Below are 23503 nucleotides of genomic sequence, written 5' to 3' on the forward strand. Positions count from 1 at the left end.
GCTTCTCGTGACTTGTGTGTTGTGACAGCTTGCTGTTGCAAAAGGATTCACTTATAACTTCCATTCCGCTGTTATATTGCAACAGCATAGTGCAATTTTTGCCTGCGAGCTGTAAACTGCAGCCAAAGTTGCCATGTAGTCCCAGCCTAAAAATATTCACACGTCAATCTGAAGTTAGGTTCAAATTTTTGTTAGGAAATTCTGTTTTTATTTTCTGTTCTTGGAAATGAAAACATGGAATACATGCAGGGGACGAGCACACACGACATCTCACAGACCCCATTGACTGTAATGGAAAACCGTTGGGTTGAATTAAAGGTGTCCATCATTTTGCCAGAAAAAAAAGAAGCAACATACTTCCGGAGCCATTTGTATCTTATTTGACTGATCTGTCCGCAGCATGAATTCCACCTTTCCTACCTAGTCTCATCTATGCTCATTAGAGCATGTTGGCAGAATTGTGAGTCCTATATCAGTAAGGCATCTGCTATTTCCGACATATGCAAATCTCATTCAATCATGGATATTTATTTAATGCATAAGGGGGAATAGGAAGTTGTCAGAAGCTTTTTTTCTCCTCCAGACACTTTATGCACAATGCATACAAATGATTGGGTATGTTGAAATCCCCCCAACCTTGAGGACTGTCAGGCTGCCTCGTGCACGTTAGGTTGTTGGTAGTGTCACGCACCTTTAATCTAATGTGGTGTAATCTATGTATGTTCTTTTTGCTGTTCAAGCTTACAGTTATATAACTATTCAAATGTATTGATTTTTGTTTCGCTCTTGGAAAAAACAATTTCTACTTCAACTATTATACTTCATTTATTCCTACAAAATAATCCTAAGTTGTGTGAGTATATCTGCAGTTCAGGTGTGTACGTACCTCCCTGGCTAAGCTCAGGCATAATGTACTCGCTGTCCGTATCTGGGGTACCAGCAAGTAGACTTTCCCTCTGCGAGCGATATGCACTGTCCAAGCGTGAGCGAGGGCTACGACTGAGACTCCCAAACCCAAACGATGTTTCCTCCGTTGCCTCCATGTCAGATAGAGTACAGCAGCCCTCGGATGACTCGGACACTGTGCGGCCTATAGAGTCCTGCCTTCTCCTGGTCATGCGCCTTGGACTTGGATCGGTACGATGGGTTGAACTCTGGAGCAAAAGGAACATTTTTAAATTCAATAATCAAAAAGTAATATTTTAAAAAAATTTCTGCACAGATGGCAAATATCAAATAAGTATCAGCTCAGTACTAGACAGGTTATCAGACTTGGCGTTATTCATGTTGGAACAAATGTACAAATATGTGAATGGTCGATAAAGAGATTTCTCTAAAGGTCTGTAAACACTAAAGGTACCGTCACACTAGACGATATCGCTAGCGATCCGTGACGTTGCAGCGTCCTGGCTAGCGATATCGTCCAGTGTGGCAGGCAGCAGCGATCAGGCCCCTGCTGTGATGTCGCTGGTCGGGGAAGAAAGTCCAGAACTTTGTTTCGTCGCTGGATCTCCCGCTGACATCGCTGAATCGGCGTGTGTGACGCCGATTCAGCGATGTCTTCGCTGGTAACCAGGGTAAACATCGGGTTACTAAGCGCAGGGCCGCGCTTAGTAACCCGATGTTTACCCTGGCTACCATCGTTAAAGTAAAAAAAACAACCACTACATACTTACCTACCGCTGTCTGTCCCCGGCGCTCAGCTTCTCTGCTCTGGCTGTGAGCACAGCAGCCGGAAAGCAGAGCGGTGACGTCACCGCTCTGCTTTCCGGCCGCTGTGCTCACAGCCAGTGCAGGAGGAGTGCAGAGAAGCTGAGCGCCGGGGACAGACAGCGGTAGGTAAGTATGTAGTGGTTGTTTTTTTTACTTTAACGATGGTAACCAGGGTAAACATCGGGTTACTAAGCGCGGCCCTGCGCTTAGTAACCCGATGTTTACCCTGGTTACTGGCATCGTTGGTCGCTGGAGAGCTTTCTGTGTGACAGCTCTCCAGCGACCAAACAGCGACGCTGCAGCGATCCGGTTCGTTGTCGGTATCGCTGCAGCGTCGCTTAGTGTGACGGTACCTTTAGGTCTGTGCTCAAGACAAGGGGCCATCTATTAGCTGTAGAGAAAAGCAGGAGTCACCGTTATCATATTTCATGATTCTTTACTGTAAAACAGTGGAAATATGGAATGATTTGCCACACCATATTTATTTACCAGTTCAAGGGACTTGATTAGTGACGAGCGAGCATGTTCGGGAAGGCATAGAGGATAGCGGGTGCTCACGTGCCACATGTTTTGTGGCTGTTAGACAGCCAAGAACTGTGTATAATATACTGTATATATATATTTTTAAAGAATATTTCTATAGTGCAAAACAGCGTAATACATTGATTCTCAGTAATGTAGTCTTCTTGGGGCGTGGCCTAGCAGGAGATGTGAGAGGACGCTTGCCGGACCTCTCCCGCTGCCCGAACGGAGACTTAGGAGATTCTAAAGGCGCCACCGAACGCCAAACACCGGAGGAGCAGCTCCTGAGTAACCGGGGAGCAGGGAGAGTAAACCGCACGCTGCAGGAGCCGGTAAATGAAGCGCAAAAGGCAGAAAGAAGCTGGGGTGGCGGGCTGCACGCGCTCCCAAGATGGCGCCGACAGCGCAGCGGAGGAGGCGGCAAAGGCAGGCGCTGCTTACCAGAAGCGGCTAGAAATATTAGCAAAGCTGGAGCAGTTCGCCAGAACAGAGGAGGCAGGACGGATGATGCAAGGAGCTGAAGGAGAGGTGACAGGAGGAGCGGTGGACTCAGTGGAGCAGACGGGTGAGCAGGCTGGGGCACAGAGGGAGGTGGTGGAGAGTGAATCCTGCATGGCACCCACCATAACACCAGCCATAAGCAATGCTCCAATGGATAAAGTGGCTGGGCTGGCCCTGGATTGTGCAGCACAGCTGGGAACTGTATGTACTGATGAAGCTGCGGAGCCGACCCTGAGGGACATTTTCTCTGCTATACTGTCTTGCAAGACTGCATTAACAACCCTAACTGCTCAGGTAGATGGCCTGAAGGGGGAGGTTTCCTCGTTCCGCTCAGCTATGCACAAAATGGAGGGGAGAGTTGAACTGTTGGAGGAACGTGTAGGGGGAGTGGAGGACCAAATTGCCGAAATGGCTAAAAGGGAGAAAAAATATGTCCAGCGCATTTCAGAGTTGGAGCTTAAAACTGACGATCTGGAGAACCGCTCACGTAGAAATAACTTGAGAATTATCGGTGTGCCTGAAAAGGCAGAAGGAAACAACCCCACTGAATTTATGGAGACATGGCTGAAAACTAAGGTGGGAGGAGATAGTCTCACTAAATTATTTGCGGTTGAAAGAGCACACCGGGTGCCGTCCAGACCTTTGCCCCCTGGATCCCCTCCAAGGACCTTTCTGGCTAAAATCCTGAACTATAGGGACCGAGATATTCTGCTGAGAAAGGCCAGGAATATGGAGGAATTAACCATCGATGGCAACCGAGTATCTATCTATCCTGACTATTCCACAATTGTGCAGAGGCTTAGGATGAAATTTGGAGAGGCTAAAAGACGTTTGCGTGAACTGGGCCTAGCTTATTCTATGCTATATCCGGCAAAACTACGTGTGGTGGCTATGGACAAGGTCCACTTTTTTCAGAGCCCTGAGGAAGTGTCGCATTGGTTGGATCTGAACGCAAAGCGTATTGGAGCGGAAAGGAACCGCTGAGGAGGACCAGGAGTGATTTTCTGACTAAAGTGTTCATTTGGCAGAATTAACTGAGTTACCGGTTCATTGTGACAGAATACTGGAGAAATTTGTTTTGAAGGACTAGTGCGCTATGGTTGTGTTCGGCGGCGCAACTGTTTTTACATTATGTTTCAGATGGGCGGGGGGAGGGGAACGACTGAATGATAGCGGGGAATTTATTGTGGGTGAGTGTCAGCTTTTAAGTCACTGGTAGGAGTGTGTTAGTACGTTCCCTTTTTCTCATATAGAGAGGGAGTAGGAGTTTTGCGAGGAAGGAGGTTATTGAGGGAGGGAGAGGAAAGGTTTGGGTTATTTTGCAATAATGAGGGATTGGGGGGAGGTTTGGGGTGGTCGGGGTCAGTTCAGGGGGAGGGAAGAAGATCAAAGGATGGGAGAAGAGCATTTTCATTGTTTGGCACTATGATGGGAGATAAAGTTAAAATTTTGAGCTGGAACATTAGAGGTCTATCGAACAATACAAAGCGTACGGCGATTTTGCAATATATTTTGAAACAGAGGCCCTCGCTGATATGCCTTCAGGAAACCCATTTAGTTAAAGAAAAAGTGGATATACTGCATAAAAGATGGGTGAGGAAGGCGTATCACGTGACATTCTCGGCCTACGCTAGAGGGGTGTCAATTCTTGTGCACACGAGCGTACCGTTTGAGGAGGTGGAGGTGGTGATAGATAGTGATGGACAATATGTATTCCTAGTGTGTAAAATATTTGCTAAATTGCTATGTGTAGTGTCGGTATATATTCCTCCACCGTACTCGGGGAAAAAATTGCAGGAAATCCTAAATATAGCCGGTAGATGGGGAGGAGTTCCTTTGCTTATAATAGGAGATGTCAATAACATTATCAATGATCACTGGGATAAGGGTCAACATGCACAGCTGAGGGCGGAAGGGAATGAGACAGCGTTTGGCAGTTATTTGAAAGAAGTGGCATGGAGGGATCTGTGGAGAGTCCGTAACATTGACACATACTGTTTTTCCTGCTATTCGGCGACATATGGCTCGTTGTCTCGTATCGATTTGGCCCTAGGTAATGAAGGAATGGATGGGCTGGTGGAGGAGGTGGAATATATGACTAGGGTAATCTCGGACCATAGTCCGCTGGTGGTAACACTGCAAATTGAAAGCCAGGGGGAGATAGCTAAACGGGGGTGGAAAATTAACCCTTTCTGGTTGCAAATCCTCGATACGGGAAAGATAGGGGAGGAGCTGGAGGAGTTCTTCGAAATTAATAACGGTAGTGCAGCGAAATACGTGGTGTGGGACACCATGAAGGCATATCTGAGGGGGATATTATTTAGAGAGATATCTAGACACAAGACACGAACGAGGGAATCGGATAAAGCGATAATGGAAGAATTAAGGGTGGCGGAGGCTGCATTGAACGCTCTGCGCTCACAGGACACCATAAAGCGTATGAAGATGGCTAAGGAGGAGGTGAATAAGTTACACTTACGTAGAGCAGAAAGGACAAGAAATTTCCAAAGAGAGGCATTTTATGCGGAGGGAGAGAGGGTGGGTCATCTGCTGTCGGTGGTGGCATCTGCACAGAGGGACTCGGCATACGTACATGCCTTAGAATTGGAGAATGGTAGTATTGTCACACAGGGGGCCCAAATTGTGGAAGGATTTAAGGGATTTTACAGCAAATTATATTCATCACGATTGGAACAGGGGGAAGAAGATATTGATAGGTTTCTAGAGGAGGCAGAATTGCCTAGAATAGAGACAGAGGATAGAGATTGGTTGGATAGGCCGCTTACGGTGGAGGAATTGGAGGGTGCCTTGAGATCCATGGCGGGAGGGAAGGCGCCGGGGGCGGACGGCATTCCTGTTGAACTTTATGGCGTCCTTGCTGAAGAGCTGCTGGCTCAGTTGTTGGGGGTCTTTGAGGAGTCGCTGGAGAGGGGTATATTGCCTAATTCCATGCGGGAGGCCATTATTGTGGTCATCCCCAAACCAGACAAAAACTCACGGTTACCGGAGTCATATAGACCAATATCACTCCTAACAACAGATGTCAAGATTCTGGCTATGGCCCTGGCGAACAGGCTGACCCGGGTGATAGAAAAAGTGGTTCATTCGGACCAATCAGGCTTTATGCCTAATAAATCAACTGCCATTAATTTGAGAAGGCTATTTCTCAATATGCAAATACCGGCTGATAATGCTGGCAGGAGAGTGGTGGTTTCCCTCGACGCACATAAGGCCTTTGATAGTATAGAATGGCAATACCTGTGGTCGGTGCTGAGTCGTTGTGGGTTTGGGCCAGTCTTTATGTCATGGGTGAGACTCCTATACTCCTCTCCGGTGGCCAAAATCAAGGTGAACAATGCGATGTCAGACAGCTTTCAGCTCTTTAGAGGTACTAGGCAGGGGTGCCCGTTGTCCCCGCTGCTGTTTGCTTTGGCGGTGGAGCCACTGGCAGCGGCTATCAGAAGGTCTCAAATGGTGAAAGGATTTTTATATGGGAAGATGGAGGAAAAAATTGCCTTGTATGCAGATGACATATTGCTTTTTCTTGAGAGCTCTGGGAGACCATTGAGGAACGTAATAGCACTAATCGAGAGATTTGGGCAAATTTCAGGGTTAGTCATCAATTGGGACAAATCGAGCGTTTTGCAGGTAGATAGAGAAGTGGATTGTACGAGGGAGGTGGAAGAAGGTACAAAATTAAGGGTGGTCACACAATTTAAATATTTGGGGATTCAGGTAGCTCTTCCCTTAACCAGATTTGAGGAACTTAATCTCGAGCCTTTAGTAACTAAGATACGCACCAAGATCTCAGTTTGGAGTAAGCTAAATTTGTTGGTGGTAGGAAGAGTAAATCTCCTCAAGATGGTGGTGATGCCTCAGATCTTGTATATTCTACATAATTCTCCAGTATGGATCCCAATAAGAACATTCCGTAAGTTGAGATCGTTATTCGGAGAGTTGGTGTGGGGAAGGAAGAGCCCAAGGATTAGGCAGGAGACTCTGCAGAGACCCAAAGATGAGGGGGGGCTTGCATTACCCAACCCATGGATGTACTTTCTGTCTGCACAGAGCCAACATCTTAGGGGATGGGGGAAAGGGTTAGAGGAAGAACTGGGTCATAGTAGTCTGGTGCATATCAGCGGGGTGTGGCCCTTAAGTTTGGGTCTGGAATCAGGACTCTTTAAAAAATTGGGGATTGGCTGTCCCACCATGAATTTAATTCATAGAGTATGGCAGATGCTGAAGCGAATTAGGGGAGTTGGGGGATTCACGGAATTCTCACCTATCTGGGATAACTCATCTCTTCAAGAATTTAACCATATGGAAGGAATGGGAGAATGGAGAGAAAAAGGCATTAGGTTGTTAGGACAATTGATTCACAATGGGAGCCTTAAGTCTTACGATGCGCTTCAGCAGTAGTTTCAGTTTCCGGGGTTAAAATGGTATCAATATAGGAGAGTTCAGCACGCTTTTCAGGCACAGAGGAGGAGGGGGCCCATGGTGATTTAGAAAGATCTCATGTTAGACTGTATACTAAATAATGGAACAAAGGGGGCTATATCGGAAGTTTATGGGGATTTACTGCACACATTCTTGGCGGATTACCCGATTAAGGCTAGAGAGAAATGGGAGGCTGAACTGGGGGAAATAGACGATGACAAATGGGAGTCTATTCTGGAATACATACCCAAATTGTCGATGAGTGAGCCTGGGAGACTGTCGCAACTGTATGTGGTAAATAGGGCCTATAGGATACCCGACTTGTTGTTCAAAGCAGGAGTGAGATCTGATTCTGAGTGCCCTAGGTGCACTCAGACTGAGGCGGGTATGCTTCACATGTTGTGGTTGTGCCCCAGGCTCTTTTCGTATTGGGTAGCAGTGATGAACCAAATTGGGGTGCTTTATGGATGTGCGGTTCCCAGGGATCCAGTGGTTTGTATACTTGGGTATGTGGAGGAATTATCGGCCGACGAAACTGCCAAAATGGCAATAGCTAGATTGCTCTTCGTTGCAAGGAAAGTGATTGCGAGATACTGGATTAGGGAGGAACCTCCAACCAGACGAGAATTTGTCGCACAAGCGAATCATATTGTCCAGCTCGAAAAAAGCATTTATATCAAGAGGAATAAGATGGGCTTTTTTCAAAAGCTATGGCAGCCATGGCTAAATGGGAATAATTGAGGAGTTGTGGAAAACAATGTTAATAATACAATATGTCTGTAATAAAGAAGATCTTCTCGTGGAGGGGGGGGGGGGGGGGGAAAGTTGGGGTTGGTTATCAGAGGGAGGGAGGGGGGGGGGAAGGGGTATATTTTCTTGTTAAAATAAAACACAAATGCAACTTGTTGTATAAATAGATAACATTTATTATGCTCAATAAAAATTTATCTGATTAAAAAAAAATTTAGTTACCTTCTTGTTGATGGCACCAAGACTCTGGTTCATAGGAAGATATCCAGCAAGTGAACTCTGCACACTCTGACTCTAAATACAAAAGGAAGAACCATATGGTCACCTACAATAAATAGACATTATGCTCACCGGAATCCACTTTTCAGCTTCCATATGTTTGCATTATGCACTAATGTGAAAGTTTTGTTCACAACCTGTCTACACAATATTTCACCAAATAACAATTGATCATTCTAGATGTTGGCCATCTTTGGAGAGATGGAGTGAAAGAAAACCTACAGTTTTAAAAAGCTATTGAAGTTTTAGTGATATGTCAGAAGTTTTGAACGGCAGGGTCCAGTTTCTGAGACCATCACCAATCTCTGAAAGAAAGGGACAGAAGTGCTTGTCTGAGCGGACACAATTCTAATCGACTCTGCTTATCTCTCCTTAAAGACTCAAGAGGAAATGTTGACGAATAGCGGCAGATGTGTTAATGAAATCCTTACTCTAGAATAGTCTATCCTCTGCCGGGATGCATAGACGGTGCTTGGAGTTTTAGGATGTGGTCCCATATTTTCATCTTCTTCTGTGCCTAAATCAGTTTCAATTTCCTCCACTTCTTCTTTGTCACTCAGTTGTGGCGCTTCCCCAAGTAGAGGAAACGGTGCAGCATCGCTGTCTCGCTGTATGGAGAAAAGCAGGAATAAAACTTAAAAATTAATCCTACAGAAGGGCAGACCTGAATTATTCACAAGAGAACAGTGTCAGTATAGATATCAAATAAGTAATTGCTTAATAGCAAATGAAGGTACTTGTCTGATTAAAGAGGTTTTTCCATATTAAACTTTTTTAACTAAATTGTCAGGGCTATGTTCAAAATAATAAAATCATCTGTTATTTATCATCCCCATGTCCAGCACTGACTCTTGGCCTCTGCTCCTGTCATGGTGTACAGGCTGCAGTGGTGACGTCACATCTACAGCGCTGCAGCCGATCACTGAGCTCAGCGGTTCTGCTGATGTAATTGACGCAAACTGCGAAGCCCAGTGACTGGCTGCAGCGCTGTAGATATGACATCATCACTGCAGCCTGTGCACAATCACTGAAGCAGAGGCTGAGACCAAACGCTGGACCAGGGAAGATATTTCACAGATGATTTTATTAATTTCAACACAGGCATGATAATTTAATTAAAAGGGGAACAACTTTTAAGTGTCATAAATTAAAGGATGCTTTTTAGTGGGTTGCTAAGATTTGTACATGTCATATTTTTGGGAAAGATGTATATAAAGATATGAATAAGAAGTTTTTTTCCCCTGCGCAGTACACTAAAAGGTTATTATAAAGGTCGACGGAAGCTGCATCTCATGAAGGAGCTATATTACACATTTTAGCTAAAATCAGCACCAAGTAATGTTAAATTACCAGTGAAGTACACATCTAGTTAACACTAGCGATGAGCGAATAGCATTGTTGCTCGGGTCTCCTGAGCACGCTCGGGTGATCTCCGTGTATTTGTTAGTCCTTGGAGATTTTGCTTTCCTTGCATGAGCTGCATGATTTACGGCTGCTGGACAGCCTGAATACATGTGAGAATTTGCCTCAAATAGGCATTTTTCACATGTATTCAGCCTGTCTAGTAGCGGTAAATCATGCAGCTGAGGCGATGAGGAAAACTAAATCTCCGAGCACATCCAAATACTTGGGAGATCACTCGAGCATGCTCGGGAAAACCCGAGCAATGAGACTACTCGCTCATCACTAGTTAACACTGTTCTCATCATTCAGTGACACTACATAAATAACGTGGAGAGACTGGTTACTGGTTGTGTTGGGGTTTACAATAATCAGACCACAAAATAAGAATAGGATCAGATTTAAGAAACACTCACTTTTATGACCAGGTAGCGGGGAGGATCCCTGGCCATACGGGTGAACTCATTTCCCAGCTCCTTGAATGTAGGCCGAACATTCTCGTCAATCATCCAACCTAAGATGGAAATAGTACAAGTCAGACTTCAGCGGCATGAAGAATAAGAATTGTGAGACTTGGAGAAATCGATGAGACTCACATTTCACCATGACCATGTAGACATCAATGGTGCAGATTGCAGGCTGAGGGAGTCGCTCTCCTTTCTCTAGAAGGTCTGGTACTTCAGACAGACGGATACCTGGATATGGCTCATCTCCAAATGTCATCATTTCCCACAACGTCACTCCTGGGAAGAAGCAAAAAACACCACCAGATATTAGTTCTTGAGAGGTAGAATCCTATGAAATTATAAAATGATGAAGAGGAAAGACATTTCACAGAAATGCACCACTTTCAGACAACAGACTCACCGTAGCTCCATACATCACTTTGATGAGTATATTTCCCGAAGTGTATACTTTCCAGAGCCATCCATTTGATGGGTGTCTGCATGGAGTCAGAGTCAGAGAAATAAACAACACAGGTAATTAAAAAGGTAGAAAAAGTAAAATCCTTCACAGCCATAGCGATCTATAATTATATACTATGTTAGGGACAAAATTATTATTTGTAATGATAAAGTTTGTTAATCACATGATCTAGTGAATATCATACTGTAGAAGGCAGTTTATGTGTCATTCATAAGTCACCTACCCGCTGCAGCCAATCACTGGCTTTAGCGCCATATATGTACACAAGTGTGGCCGCTACAGCTTGGTGGCTGATGAACAGGACACCGGTCCCAGTGGTAACCAGGAAGATTTGGGTGTAATACTTATTATATTTTATAACAAATCCTATAAAAACACCTTTAATAAGTGTATAAATAGACCGGGAAGATCAATAAAAATGAGTGCAAAGTGGAGCTGGTTCCTATAGTAAATAACCAGATTGGTACTTTCAATTCTCAAAAAATCTCGCAATGCGGGGTGTTGCTTCAGGCATTGCTTCCACTTCCACAGTTTTGATTGATCTCTCTTGTGATAATTCTACAGCAGATCTGAAGCTGTACATGGAAAACGCCACCTTGATCTCGTTGTAGCAATACTTCTTATCGTCTGGGTACAACAGATCGGCTACACCGAAATCTGACACTTGCACGTGATTGAGACTCTTCATGAGGACATTGCGAGCCGAGAGGTTTCTATGAACCATGCGATGTTCCTCCAAGTAGTACATGCCCTGGAGAAAGATGAGAAATAATACACTTCCAATTAACTAATCATATAAAAAGTAGGACATGTGCTGATCCGCCGGGTCATGTGTACGAGTGCTACACTGTAATATACCCATCACTGTATACCCAGACAGTTACAGAAAATGCAAGTTTTTCCTGATTGTGAATAGCAAGACTCACCCTGGCAATCTGCACACACCAGTTTAGCAGCAGTTGGGGCCCAATGGCACCAGTGTCCTTGTTCTGCCTGACGTACTGAAGCAGTGAGCCCATGGACAGAAGCTGTGTGACCAGCTGCAGCTGTGTTCCTGGACAAATGCCCAGCAGTCGTACGATGCATGCGTGATCCAGGCTTCCCATCGCAAGCATATGCTGTGGAGTCAGACAGCTGTTAATGAACATCCCGACATGACAAAAAAAAAATAGAATTTTGGTCTGTTGTCATTTAAACATCAGCATGGTGTTTGTATGTTCTCCTTCTACAAGCATGGGCCTCCAGGAGAAGACCACACCTCACAAAACAGAGGTCCAGATTTACCAGGACTGGCATTGGACTGGTGCTGAACTAAGATTTAAATGTAATTAATTTGGCAGATCTTTCAACTGCAGTGCCCCATCGCAAGGAACGTACTCTATACTGGCACTGGTGTACATTTCTGTTGTAATTTATGATAATTTTGTGTAGTAAATTATTGGCCATGCTACAAAATAGCTTGATGAATTGGGACCAAACAGCTTAAAGTTAATAACAGTTGATAACTTCCTATTTAATAAGATATTCATTAAACGTAAATTTAAAGGGATCCTTCGCTTTTAGCACCTACATCTTAGAATAAAGCTGCATGGACTTACATCAGTGACAGCATGGAATGTCTGACAACCATTGCGATCTTGTATCACTTTGATGCTCACAGGGATCTTTACAGAATCACCTTCTGGGATCCACACACCCTACAAGGGGAAAGTATACGTGAGAAAAGTATGTTTCAAGTGGAAAAAGCCTGGAGATAGTAATCTTTATACAGATTCAGAATCGAAGAACGTGAATATATTTAAAGCATCACAGTATCATCACAGATATCATTCTGGCTAGATCTACTTATGTCCTGTAATAAATCACCCTGTCTAAATCCTGCTGTGTAGAGTAAAGGGACCCTGTCACTAGGCTTTACCTTTTTACGTTGACGCCATATTCTTCATGTTTTAATATATTCCTGAGAAGTCCACTATATCCCATAGACAGCTCTGTATACTTTGCAAAAAAGAAGCCTTGAGGTTGCTGGGTTCTACTGAGCACCAAGCGGTCCAATGGGCATCTCCAAACCGTGCTTGGTGGCCCCGCTCTGCCTTGTAACGCTGCCCCTCCACCTATGATTGATGTACATGGCTAGCAGAGAGCAGCGCAGGTGTGAAGCTTTGCTGGATATATGAATGGAGTTGAAGTCATCACTCATAGGCAGAGATTGGTGGGCTGGGGACAGTTTGGTGGCCATATTGGACCACTTGGTGCACATTAGGGTAAGGCAGTGGACAAACTCAAAGTGGTTTTTTTTAAACTGTCTGGGGAATGTAGAAGTCTTGTTAGGAATGTATTACAAGACTGAAAAACATGGTGGCAACAGCACTTATAGGGAAAACCTGATGACAGCTCCCCTGTAAGGATATATACATGCACGTATCATATACAGTGTGGTTGGTCCACATATTGTACCTTGTGCACGGTGCCAAATACTCCAGATCCCAGAACCTTCAGTTTCTTCAGTTCTGTGCTCTTGAAGATTCGAGCCTGCACAGTGTTGGTTTTTTCTGATGGGTCTAATATTTCATTACCCTGAGGAGAAATATCTATAAAGTTTCAATTTACGCTTTTTACATTTTTTGTCTACCTAGTAGTGTAAAAGTCAGAGTAGATATTGGGCACTTAAAGCACCATTCAGGCGCTATTTTTGTTTCAGCACTGGACTGGTGTCACTAATGTAAGTTCCCTGTACCTAGTATTATACTTACCAGCCACCATCCTCACCAGTCATCGGTGCCGCTCCGGACGGTCTTCTGCAGTTTGTGACCTGCTGGAGCGCTCCTGAGTTTGCTGGGAGATCCGGAGGTCACTGCTCAAAAGGCAGAACAAGGATCTCATAGACTTACACTGAGAGCTTGTGCCTGTTATCTCTGACTTCTGGTCAGTCAGGAGTTGTGGTCACAAGATGGCGGATTAGGAGGGGAGCGGCAGAGGGAAGAGCTGAAGATGGCAACTGGTGAGTATTTTACTAGAGGCAAGGAACTTACATTAGTGGCACCACTGCAGCGCTGATATAAATAAAACACTGTCTGGAATGGTGCTTTAAGGTGCTCATACACATCAGAAAGCTGTCCTTCGAATCTCCCATACATAGGTTTATTTGGCTAAGAATATTCATTCTTTACTTCTAAGGGATGAAAATCGGTCCTGGTCATGGGATGGACACTTAGATGTATGACTTGTTCTATCAGTGCGGCATCATTGTGTCCACCACATGGCCAGGGCTAAGAAATGAAGCAAGATGACATTCTGAAACCATGGCAAGTTAATAATGACATTGTCTACATTTCAATTATACAGAGCACAATCTATATTTGCAGAAATAAACCCATTTGTCCAGTGCGGACTCCAGGTCCACACAAGGTTGTTATCCCTTCTAGTGTTCTTGTAGATGACTAGCATTTCAAAATAAAATCTAAAAGTCACGGGCACTGCTACCGAACGGGACTTACGTCTCCTCTCTCCAGGTAGCGTCTCATGGCTCGCTTCTTTCGGATTCTTAGCCCTCTCCAGTATAACAGTGTTAGGAGGGAGCAGCAGCACAGAACAAATATGGATACGACCACTGCGCCCGCCACCATCGCCTGGGTTTTACTGTAAAGAAAAGACAACACATTTTAGTTTTTGTTAACTAAAGTATTAAACAGTGGGGCAATGATAGCACAAAGCAACTGGCGCCAAGTTACCTTGATTCCTGCAAGTAAAACAAAGACCAAGCGAAGAAAAGGGAAAACTGCCCATAAAAGCGGTACAATAGCAACAACAACTAATAATATGCATTTCAATAAATATTAACACATTATTACGGGCATAAAAAAAGCTCAGAAACCCAGAGTATATTTAAACCATAATGAATCTTTACTATTAAACATACAATTAACAAGTTAAAATCATAGTGCTGCTATGTAAATGTGAGGAAGATATCAATACTTGTATACCATCCAAAAATATACAGTTGTGTGAAAAAGTGTTTGCCCCCTTCCTGATTTCCTATTCTTTGCTTGTTTGTCACACATAAATGTTTCAGATCAGCAAAAAACAATTTAAATATTAGACAAAGATAATACATAAAGGAGTTATTAAATGCTGTGCTTTATGGAGCAAGTACATGTCTCATTTTTCTAAACTGCATTTACTCTGTGACTATACTCAAACATGTCAATCAGTTTTCTAGCATAAAATATATACGTTAAATATAAACAATTTCACATTAGGAAACATTTGAGGGAATTAATATTCCTGGTGATGAATTTGTAGATTCCTATTACGGCTCTGTACAACTCATTACATCAGCAGAGCAAAAGTGTGCACATGCACAGGACATTACCAGCCACTAGAGGGCAGCACACTACTCCTCTCGGGTCCTGAGTCTAACATGCAAGACTGTGCAATATTCTGTACTGTAATTGGTCAGAGAACTGAAAATTGTAATGTGTGGAAGAAATAAGGATGATCTGATAACACTAAGGCTATGTGCACACTTTGCAGATTCCACTGCGGATTTTTCCGCAGCGGAATTGCAAAATCCGCAGTGAAAACCCATCGCTGTTTTTACTGCGGATTTATCGCGGTTTTTACTGCGTTTTCTTCTGCGGATTTTCAACTGCAGTTTTCTATTGGAGCAGCTGAAAATCCGCAGAAAAGAAGTGACATGCTGCGGAATGTAATCCGCAGCGTTTCCGCGCGGATTTTTCTGCAGCATGTGCACAGCGTTTTTTGTTTCCCATAGGTTTACATTGAAATGTAAACTCATGGGAAACTGCTGCGGATCCGCAGCGGTCAAATCCGCTGCGGATCCGCAGCAAAATCCGCAAAGTGTGCACATAGCCTTAGAATTATGTCAGCTGGAAAGAGCAAATGTAGTACCCATAGTGCCCCCTAAGGGTCACTATTAGGGCTCGTACACATGACCATATTTTTTGTCCAAGTGCTGCCAGTCGAAAAAATGGACTGCAACCAGATCAATAATATTCAATGGGTCAGTGCAAGTGTGCGATTTCTAACTCTGACCAAATCGGTGTGCGAAAAAAAAAATCACAGTATATCACAGTCTAATTTTATTTTTATAGATATGTTGCAGATATGTTGCAAATCTGTGGCATAGGAAATTGTAAATTGTCTAGTAAATGATTAATACTAGCTGCTGAGTAAAAACCCCCCAAATGATTGCATGTGTATGTATTAGGGTAATTTTACCCTGTGTAGTTTAACCTGCAGTTAGTTTCTTTCACAAGTGCATAGGGCCTTGTATATAGGAGCTGGATATACTTTGCTTGATCCTATGTATGAACTATCAAGCTTAGGCCTCGCTCACATGAGCGTATAACATGGCCGAGAGCTATGTGATGTCTTATCGGATTGCCCTCGGCCGTGTTACACTACGGGGCAGTGCACATCTGCTACTCTTTTCTCAAGCCGATTCGGCAGCGTGCTGCATGTGGCTCTGGAGTTCGGATCACGTTCACCCATACAAGCCTGAAACATCAGACTGCACTCGGATGTCATCCCAGCGCAGTCCAACATCCGCGGATACAAACAATGGAGAAGAAGGAGAAATTAAGTTCTCCATCTTCTCCACACCTGTGCTGCCATTGTCTCCTATAAGAGAATCAGATCACACTACACAGAGGCCTGATTCGTTCACATGAGAGAGTCATCGCTCACGTGACTGCGGCCTTAGAATGAATGTGGCTATCATATGAATGCATCTTGTACTATGCACTCGGATGACCTGGATGGCAATAGGACTCAGCAAGATGATGTGTAACACCATTGTTAAATATATAATTGTCTATATAGTGTGTCAGAAATGGTGTATATTCTGTATGTGCAGACTGTGTAATAAAACATTATAATAATTGGGCATTAATCGGGGTCGCTAATCCCAATCCCCATACTTCTGCTACAAGAGGTGCTGGTGACATTACTCCACGTGGGCTGCTTCATCCATTTTATGAATATATCGCGCTTTGCTGGGAACCGGATTCTTAGGAGTAACCCGTGTGCGCTTTAATAACGTCAGCGAGCAGTAGCCAAGATGTTTCGCTGAGGAAAGCAATCATGTTCAAGGAGATAATTGCAGTGATGTCATGTGATGAGTAATGTTCCAATGCCGGTGGCTGAAGCAGCGTGATAGAGGCAGGAAGGGTGTAAGGCTCAGGGATTTCTCCTAATTCCTGCCCTGCCATACCGACTTCTGGAGCCCACTCCTGCCAATCAGAGAGCATGTCACCTGCTGGTTCCTCATACAAGGAACACAAGATCATTGTGCTCACAGTTCCTCTCGCCGACTGGTACTCGTATCAAAGGGTGAAAAGAATTCAGCCAAAAATCATGACTTCTCTTTATCCCACATAGTTGGAAATACCAGGTCAATTGCAACAATGTTGGCACATGAAGTCTTCATTGTTCTACTGCTGACATCTATACCTGCGGGTTATCCCAGTTCTGCTTCTATCACTGGTTATAGCAATAGTTTGTGTGTTAGATAAACTCTAATAACTCTAGAATTTCTTTACGCATATGGCTTCTTATTATCGGTTCATTTAAAGGGAATGTGTCATCAGAAAGTGACCGAGGGTGAAGCTATTTAGAAAGCTCTTGAATGCTTGCAGGTTTCTCTGACCACTAAACCTCATATCATCACCTGAGGAATTAGAATACAAGATATCTCCTATACACAGACAGCACAGGATCCACCATTCATAATGGCTGAAGGTCACAGCTCACATCCTCCCACTCCCTGCACAATCCCAGGAATAAGGGTACTAGGTCGCTTTTATTAAGGAAGGGGTTTCTGTATAAGGCTTGTCACTCTCTGTAGAAAACAATGATGATAAATATGCTATTTTATTCACATATGATACTTATCATGGATAAAGCCATAAAGCACAATCAGCGGAAACCTAAATTTAACATTTAAATATTTGTTATTTTTAATATGGGCGGATATGGCTAGAAATATGGCCAGAATCCCTTCTCTGGAATTTTTCAGGATGAATATAATGAAATTCTGTTAAATATGAGAAACAAATGCCATTTCCTAGGTTTACCTTTCAGCTGCACGCAGAACAATGTTATTGCAGTCCTGTATGTCTGGACCTACACACCTGTCAGAAAAGGATTACTGCATTAATTCAGATCATATATATGCCATAAAGACAGACTGACACGTATGAAAGACCAGACTAAAACTGCATTAATTATGATGCAAACATTATTAATAAATGTGTCCCACATCAGTTTAAATATTACTTTTGGATAAAATGCGTCAAAAATAGACATAATATATTGATAAAAGTGGGTATATGTGTTTTTTTTTCTATTTTGCCTGACTCAGTTGGGACCCATACAACAGATACCTGCCAGTGTTATTATTACAGGATCGGTGATGAAGTGTCCGCACTATTTCACAAAGAAAACCCTTTTAGGCTATGTGCACACGTTGCGGATTCGCAGCAGTTTTCCATGCATTGTACAGTACCATGTAATCCTATGGAAAATCCGCAGTGCACATGCTGTGGATGCCGCAGCGTTTTACACCTACTCCTCAATAGGAATCCGCAGGTGTAAAAACGCAGGTGAAAAAACGCACAAAAACCGCGGTAAATCCGCAGGTAATCTCCAACCAACTTAGATTCCATGTATCTGCCGCACAACCAAAAAATAATGTTGGATGGATTTAATGTACATTGTGGATAATCCATTCTAGTTACTATTTATTGGAATCATGAATGGGCTAATGATTGAGATAACTCCAAAACTATATGCCTCACTGAAATACTATGAAAGGTGACCTTACCCCTCTGTACAGTTCTCATGGCAGGGCAGGCAGATCTTATTCACACCGGGGTACTTGTAGATTGGTCCTTTTTCTCCCATGACCCCATTAGGACATCTGTCCATACAATGTAGCCCATCTCGGTAGTTGGCACACTGCATGCACGAGTCCGCGCCCTGACAGAATGAAGATGATCACTTGGAGCAGACAGAAAAGGTGGAAGTAATATTGTAATGAAGGGTGGGAGCAGCAGCTGGGATTTACCGTTCCGTTGCAGGTCACTGATCCCTCCACCCTCTGACATTCCGGGTGGCAGAGCAAGCAAACACCATCCTTGGCAAACTCCCTGCTATCCCTATACAGAGAAGTAATATAAAGCTGTTACCGTAAAGAACCAGACAAGGCCTTTCATTGCCATAACTTCACGCTGAATATAAATAAATGTAATTACCCCTGATATAGGTTACAGTGTGGCACACAGATCCCATCTCGGCTAAAGTTTCTACACGACAGACACTGTTCAGGTCCGGGGCCCCAGCAGCCCTTGTCAGAACAGAGCGGGTCACATACTTTTCCTTCATTGACTGCAGAGATAAAATAACTATGAATTCTCATTGGAATGTACGCATCGTCTTTCCAGCTGTACTTTTTATATTAATCTCATCAATGGATGTTCTAAGATGCATGTAGTGTACTCCCTAATGTTCTGCAAGTGAGAAAGCTGATTATGAAGCCATAAAATAAGTGATCAAGTCGGGAAAAGACACTTATTGAAGGAACAGGCCTCCACTTACATATACACGTATGGTAGTGAGAATGTAAATATGGTCATTTTGATCAGATCTTATTAATCTGATCAGACATGTATCAAAGCATTTAAAGGCAGTCTGTGCCCCCAAAGTGACAGTATACACAAGGCTCTTAGGCTTGTAGATATAGCCCCTGTATAATTTGCATCTTTAGCGTTCTAATTGCTTGCTCTGTTCTCCTTACACATACTCAGTACATACATAAATGCTCAGTGCACACTTGGTGTGGCTGAAGAGCTAAGAGCACCATTCTGCCAGCTGGTTTTCCATATTCCTCTCTCCCTCATTGGGGATTGACATCAATGGTTTTCCTGGAGTGAGCACTGTCTGCAGAGAACGCTCAGGTGAAGTTATGCAAAAGCAATGCACTGAGTTCTTTGGCCACACCAAGGGTGCACTGAGCATCCTAATTAGCATATCTGATTAAACTTCAATTTCTGTAGAATGCAGAAGTGAATTAGAATACTAAGGCCGGCTTCACACTTGCGAGTTTTACGGACGTAAGAGCGCAGAAACTACGTCTGTAAAACTCGCAAAAAATACGGCACAATTATTCTCTATGCCCCTGCTCCTATCTGCCGTATTTTACTGATCAGTATTATACGGCTTTCTACGGCCGTACAAAATCGCAGCATGCTGCGTTTGTCACCGTACTGCGCAAGAAATACGCCAATGAAAGTCTATGGAAGCGTGAAAAATACGGATTACACACGGACAAGCAGTGTGACTTGCGAGAAATACGCAGCGCTGTTAGAGAGAAAAGCCGGCAATTCAGTGCGGTGTACAGTAAAATCACACTGACAGCTTACAGTAGAATAGGTAGAATAAATGTGTACACATAGAATAGGTATATATATATATATATATGTCAGTGAGACACATATATGTATATATATTAATATTTATTCCAGCGCTATACAGCTTGAAAGCCAGTAATTCAATTACCGGCTTTTTCTTTCTCCTTCCTAAAACCCGACATGATTTGAGACATGGTTTACATACAGTAAACCATGTCTTCTCTCCATTTTTTTTGCAGATTCCACACTACTAATGTCAGTAGTGTGTATCTGCAAAATTTGGCCGTTCTAGCTCTTAAAATAAAGGGTTAAATGGCGGAGCCTGGGAGCTTTCTAGGTAATTTCCCACGATCTATGAACAGCCAGCAGAGGGCGCCTCACCGCAAATGAAGCTAAATATAGCTCATTGATCTATATTTAGACTCATTCCCCGGGGTTTTGCAGCGAGGAGTAGCATTGCATTAGCAAAGCTCCTTGCTGCAAAATGTTTTAACCCCTTCAGAAGGATTTACATCGTTGGACGTTACAGATCTGCGGAGGGTAAGTATATTGTTGGTTTATTATGTTTTTTCTTTCACAGAACGAGGGTCTTCAGTGACTGGATTGGGCGTAGAATAAAATACTCCAACAACCATTGTTTTTATTTCATTAAAATAATTTTTAATAATGTGTTTGTGTTTTATTTAACCCTTTACTACAATTGGATTAATAATGGATAGGTGTCATAATTGACGCCTCTCCATTATTAATTAGGCTTAATGTCACCTTACAATAGCAAGGTGGCATTAACCCTTCATTACCCCATATCCCACCGCTACACGGGTATGGGAAGAGAGTGGCCAAGTGCCAGAATAGGCGCATCTTCCAGATGTGCCTTTTCTGGGGTGGCTGGGGGCAGATATTTGTAGCCAGGGGGGGGGCCAATAACCATGGACCCTCTCCAGGCTATTAATATTTGCCCCCAGTCACTGGCTTTACTACTCTGGCGGAGAAAATTGCGCGGGAGCCCACGCCAATTTTTTCCGCCATTTAACCCTTTATTTTAAGAGCTAGAACGGCCAAATTTTGCAGATACACACTACTGACATTAGTAGTGTGGAATCTGCAAAAAAAATGGAGAGAAGACATGGTTTACTGTATGTAAACCATGTCTCAAATCATGTCGGGTTTTAGGAAGGAGAAAGAAAAAGCCGGTAATTGAATTACCGGCTTTCAAGCTGTATAGCGCTGGAAAAAATATTAATATATATACATATATGTGTCTAATGACATATATATATATATATATATATATATATATATATATATATATATATATAGACAGTATATATATATATATTTTTCTTTTTGGGACACATGGATCATTTCTATAGCGGTATGTTGGTTTTGCAAGCCTGCGAGAAAACCACGCAGTACGGATGCCATACGGATTACATACGGAGGATGCCATGCGCAAAAAACGCTGAAACACCCTGCCTACGGAGGAGCTACGGACCACTATTTTCGGGACATTTCAGCGTATTACGGCCGTAATATACGGACCGTATTTTCATACGCTGAGTGTGAAGCCGGCCTAAAAGTGTGATTTTTACAGAGACTATATCCCCTACAAGGCTATGTGCCTCCCTTTAAAGAGAATCTGTCACCAGGTTTTTTCTATGTTATCTGAGAGTAACATGATGTAGGGGCAGAGATCCTGATTCCAGTGAGGTATCCCTTACTGGACTGGTTGGTGCAGTTTTGATAAAATCACTGTTTTCTCTGCTGCAGATCTAGCAGCTCTCTGAATGCTGAGCTCTGTATAACCCCAACCAAACCAATGATTGGCAGCTTTCTGTGTACACTGTGCACAGGCATAAAAGCTGACAATCAGAATCAATGGTGGGGACAGGGATACATAGAGAAATAGGACTACATGGCAGGAGACCACAAGTTCATTAGTGATAATCTCCTGGTGATAAAACATTGATTTTTATTAAAACAACAACACAGCCTCGTAAGTGACACATCGCTGGAATCAGGATTTCTGCCCCTACAATATGCTGTTCTTATATTACACAGCAAAAACCTGATGATAGATTCATTTAAGATACAACCACCATAATTGTCATAATAGGAATGTACAGTTCCTTGAAAAAGTATTCATATCCAGTGAACTGTTCCCTATTTTCTTCACTTTACACCCACAACTTAAGTATATTTTATTGGGATTTTATGTGATATAACAACAAAAAGTAGTACCGTAACTAAAAAGTATTCATACCCCATCAACTTTTACATTAACTAAAAATAGGTGTAAACTAGATAGTATTAAAACGAGACACATTTATCAAGCAGCATGAACAATTATGATAATTCTGGGGCATTTTAAGACTGTCTGATCTAAGCTTTGCAGTTTCTAAGAATCAATATATCTTTACTAATTCTTTACTAATATTATACTGTATTATTAAGAAATGAAAGTCAGAATAAGAAGGAATTACCACAATCACTGGCAGGCTTGTTATTCTTTATATCAAAGTTCTGCCGTTTAGTTGGGGATAAGTATTTCCAGTTAATGGTGTTATAATAGCACAGATTCTCGTTTTCTGCAATATAAACCTTGCCGGCACTGATATCACGCAGTGAACGAAACCCCAGAGACGTCACATTGCTGTTCTTCATCACAAGAAGTGACACCCCACGTCTGTAACATATCATTGAGAGATCAGGTCTCTTGTCGAAAACACAAGATAAGTAAAACACAATATGGGATAAAGGAGAAGTAATAGGGACGTAGATTACCAACATTTTGACAGCAATGTGCACATATAACCCCTTATCTATAAAATAAATCAGTACTGATAGTTTACCGATAAGCCACTGGCAATGTACAATGATATATACCACGCTGAAAAACAGCAATTCTTCACCGATGTCTAGGAAAAGCAATTCGTGATGAGTGCAAGTGCTCGTTCCTCGCGTTTGCCTAGGGTGTCCGGGTATGCACTGCGTACCGCGGGTGATTGAGTGACATGTTCGAGTCCCCATGGCCACATGTTCAACGGATGTTAGACAGCCACAAAACATGTGGGGATTGCCTGTGTTTGTCACTGAAGCACCCGCGATACTCGGTGCATTCTCTAGAACAGGAGTCCCCAACTTGTGGCTTGAGAGCTACATGTGGCTCGCGGGAGTGTGAAATGTGGCTCCCACCTGTCTGCCCACTTGGTGCACTAGAACCACGTCTAACAAATAGTTATGAAGAGCAGGTCTCCAGATGGTGACACTTCTGTGTAACCCTACACAGGAAGATCAGATCTGGATGTGCATGCACTTGGCCATGGGGGTGGAGAGATAAATATGGTAAGCTGGAAATAGGATATCCTGCCAGATATGAGGGGTGCTTGAAACGGGATACGACAGTGTGGTGGGATTGCTTGATGCAAGAATACTGAATGGGGGTAAAGTGTGATCGCTTGGTTGCAATTATGCGGCCTATAGGGCAGGGTGGTACAGAGGACCAGTGAAGTTTCTGTAGGGGAAGCTTTGGCTGTCAT

General features: G+C 43.2%; 1 protein-coding gene across 1 annotated transcript in view; it reads right to left on the minus strand.

The window, feature by feature from the left end:
* The window catches only part of ERBB3 (erb-b2 receptor tyrosine kinase 3), a 124713-nt gene that overhangs the window by 5729 nt on the left and 95481 nt on the right, over window positions 1-23503 (minus strand). Inside the window, exons 12-27 of the mRNA XM_069758411.1 lie at window positions 22448-22650; window positions 18810-18942; window positions 18623-18713; window positions 18380-18534; window positions 17631-17687; window positions 14031-14172; window positions 12991-13110; window positions 12132-12230; window positions 11460-11651; window positions 11129-11284; window positions 10474-10549; window positions 10203-10349; window positions 10023-10120; window positions 8637-8813; window positions 8149-8220; window positions 887-1154 (exon numbers count right to left, since the gene is read on the minus strand). Of these exons, the coding sequence (XP_069614512.1) occupies window positions 887-1154; window positions 8149-8220; window positions 8637-8813; window positions 10023-10120; window positions 10203-10349; window positions 10474-10549; window positions 11129-11284; window positions 11460-11651; window positions 12132-12230; window positions 12991-13110; window positions 14031-14172; window positions 17631-17687; window positions 18380-18534; window positions 18623-18713; window positions 18810-18942; window positions 22448-22650 (2186 nt within the window). The remainder of the gene's footprint in view (window positions 1-886; window positions 1155-8148; window positions 8221-8636; window positions 8814-10022; window positions 10121-10202; window positions 10350-10473; window positions 10550-11128; window positions 11285-11459; window positions 11652-12131; window positions 12231-12990; window positions 13111-14030; window positions 14173-17630; window positions 17688-18379; window positions 18535-18622; window positions 18714-18809; window positions 18943-22447; window positions 22651-23503) is intronic.

This window comes from Ranitomeya imitator, chromosome 3 (genome assembly GCF_032444005.1).
Source record: "Ranitomeya imitator isolate aRanImi1 chromosome 3, aRanImi1.pri, whole genome shotgun sequence".
NCBI lineage: Eukaryota > Metazoa > Chordata > Amphibia > Anura > Dendrobatidae > Ranitomeya > Ranitomeya imitator.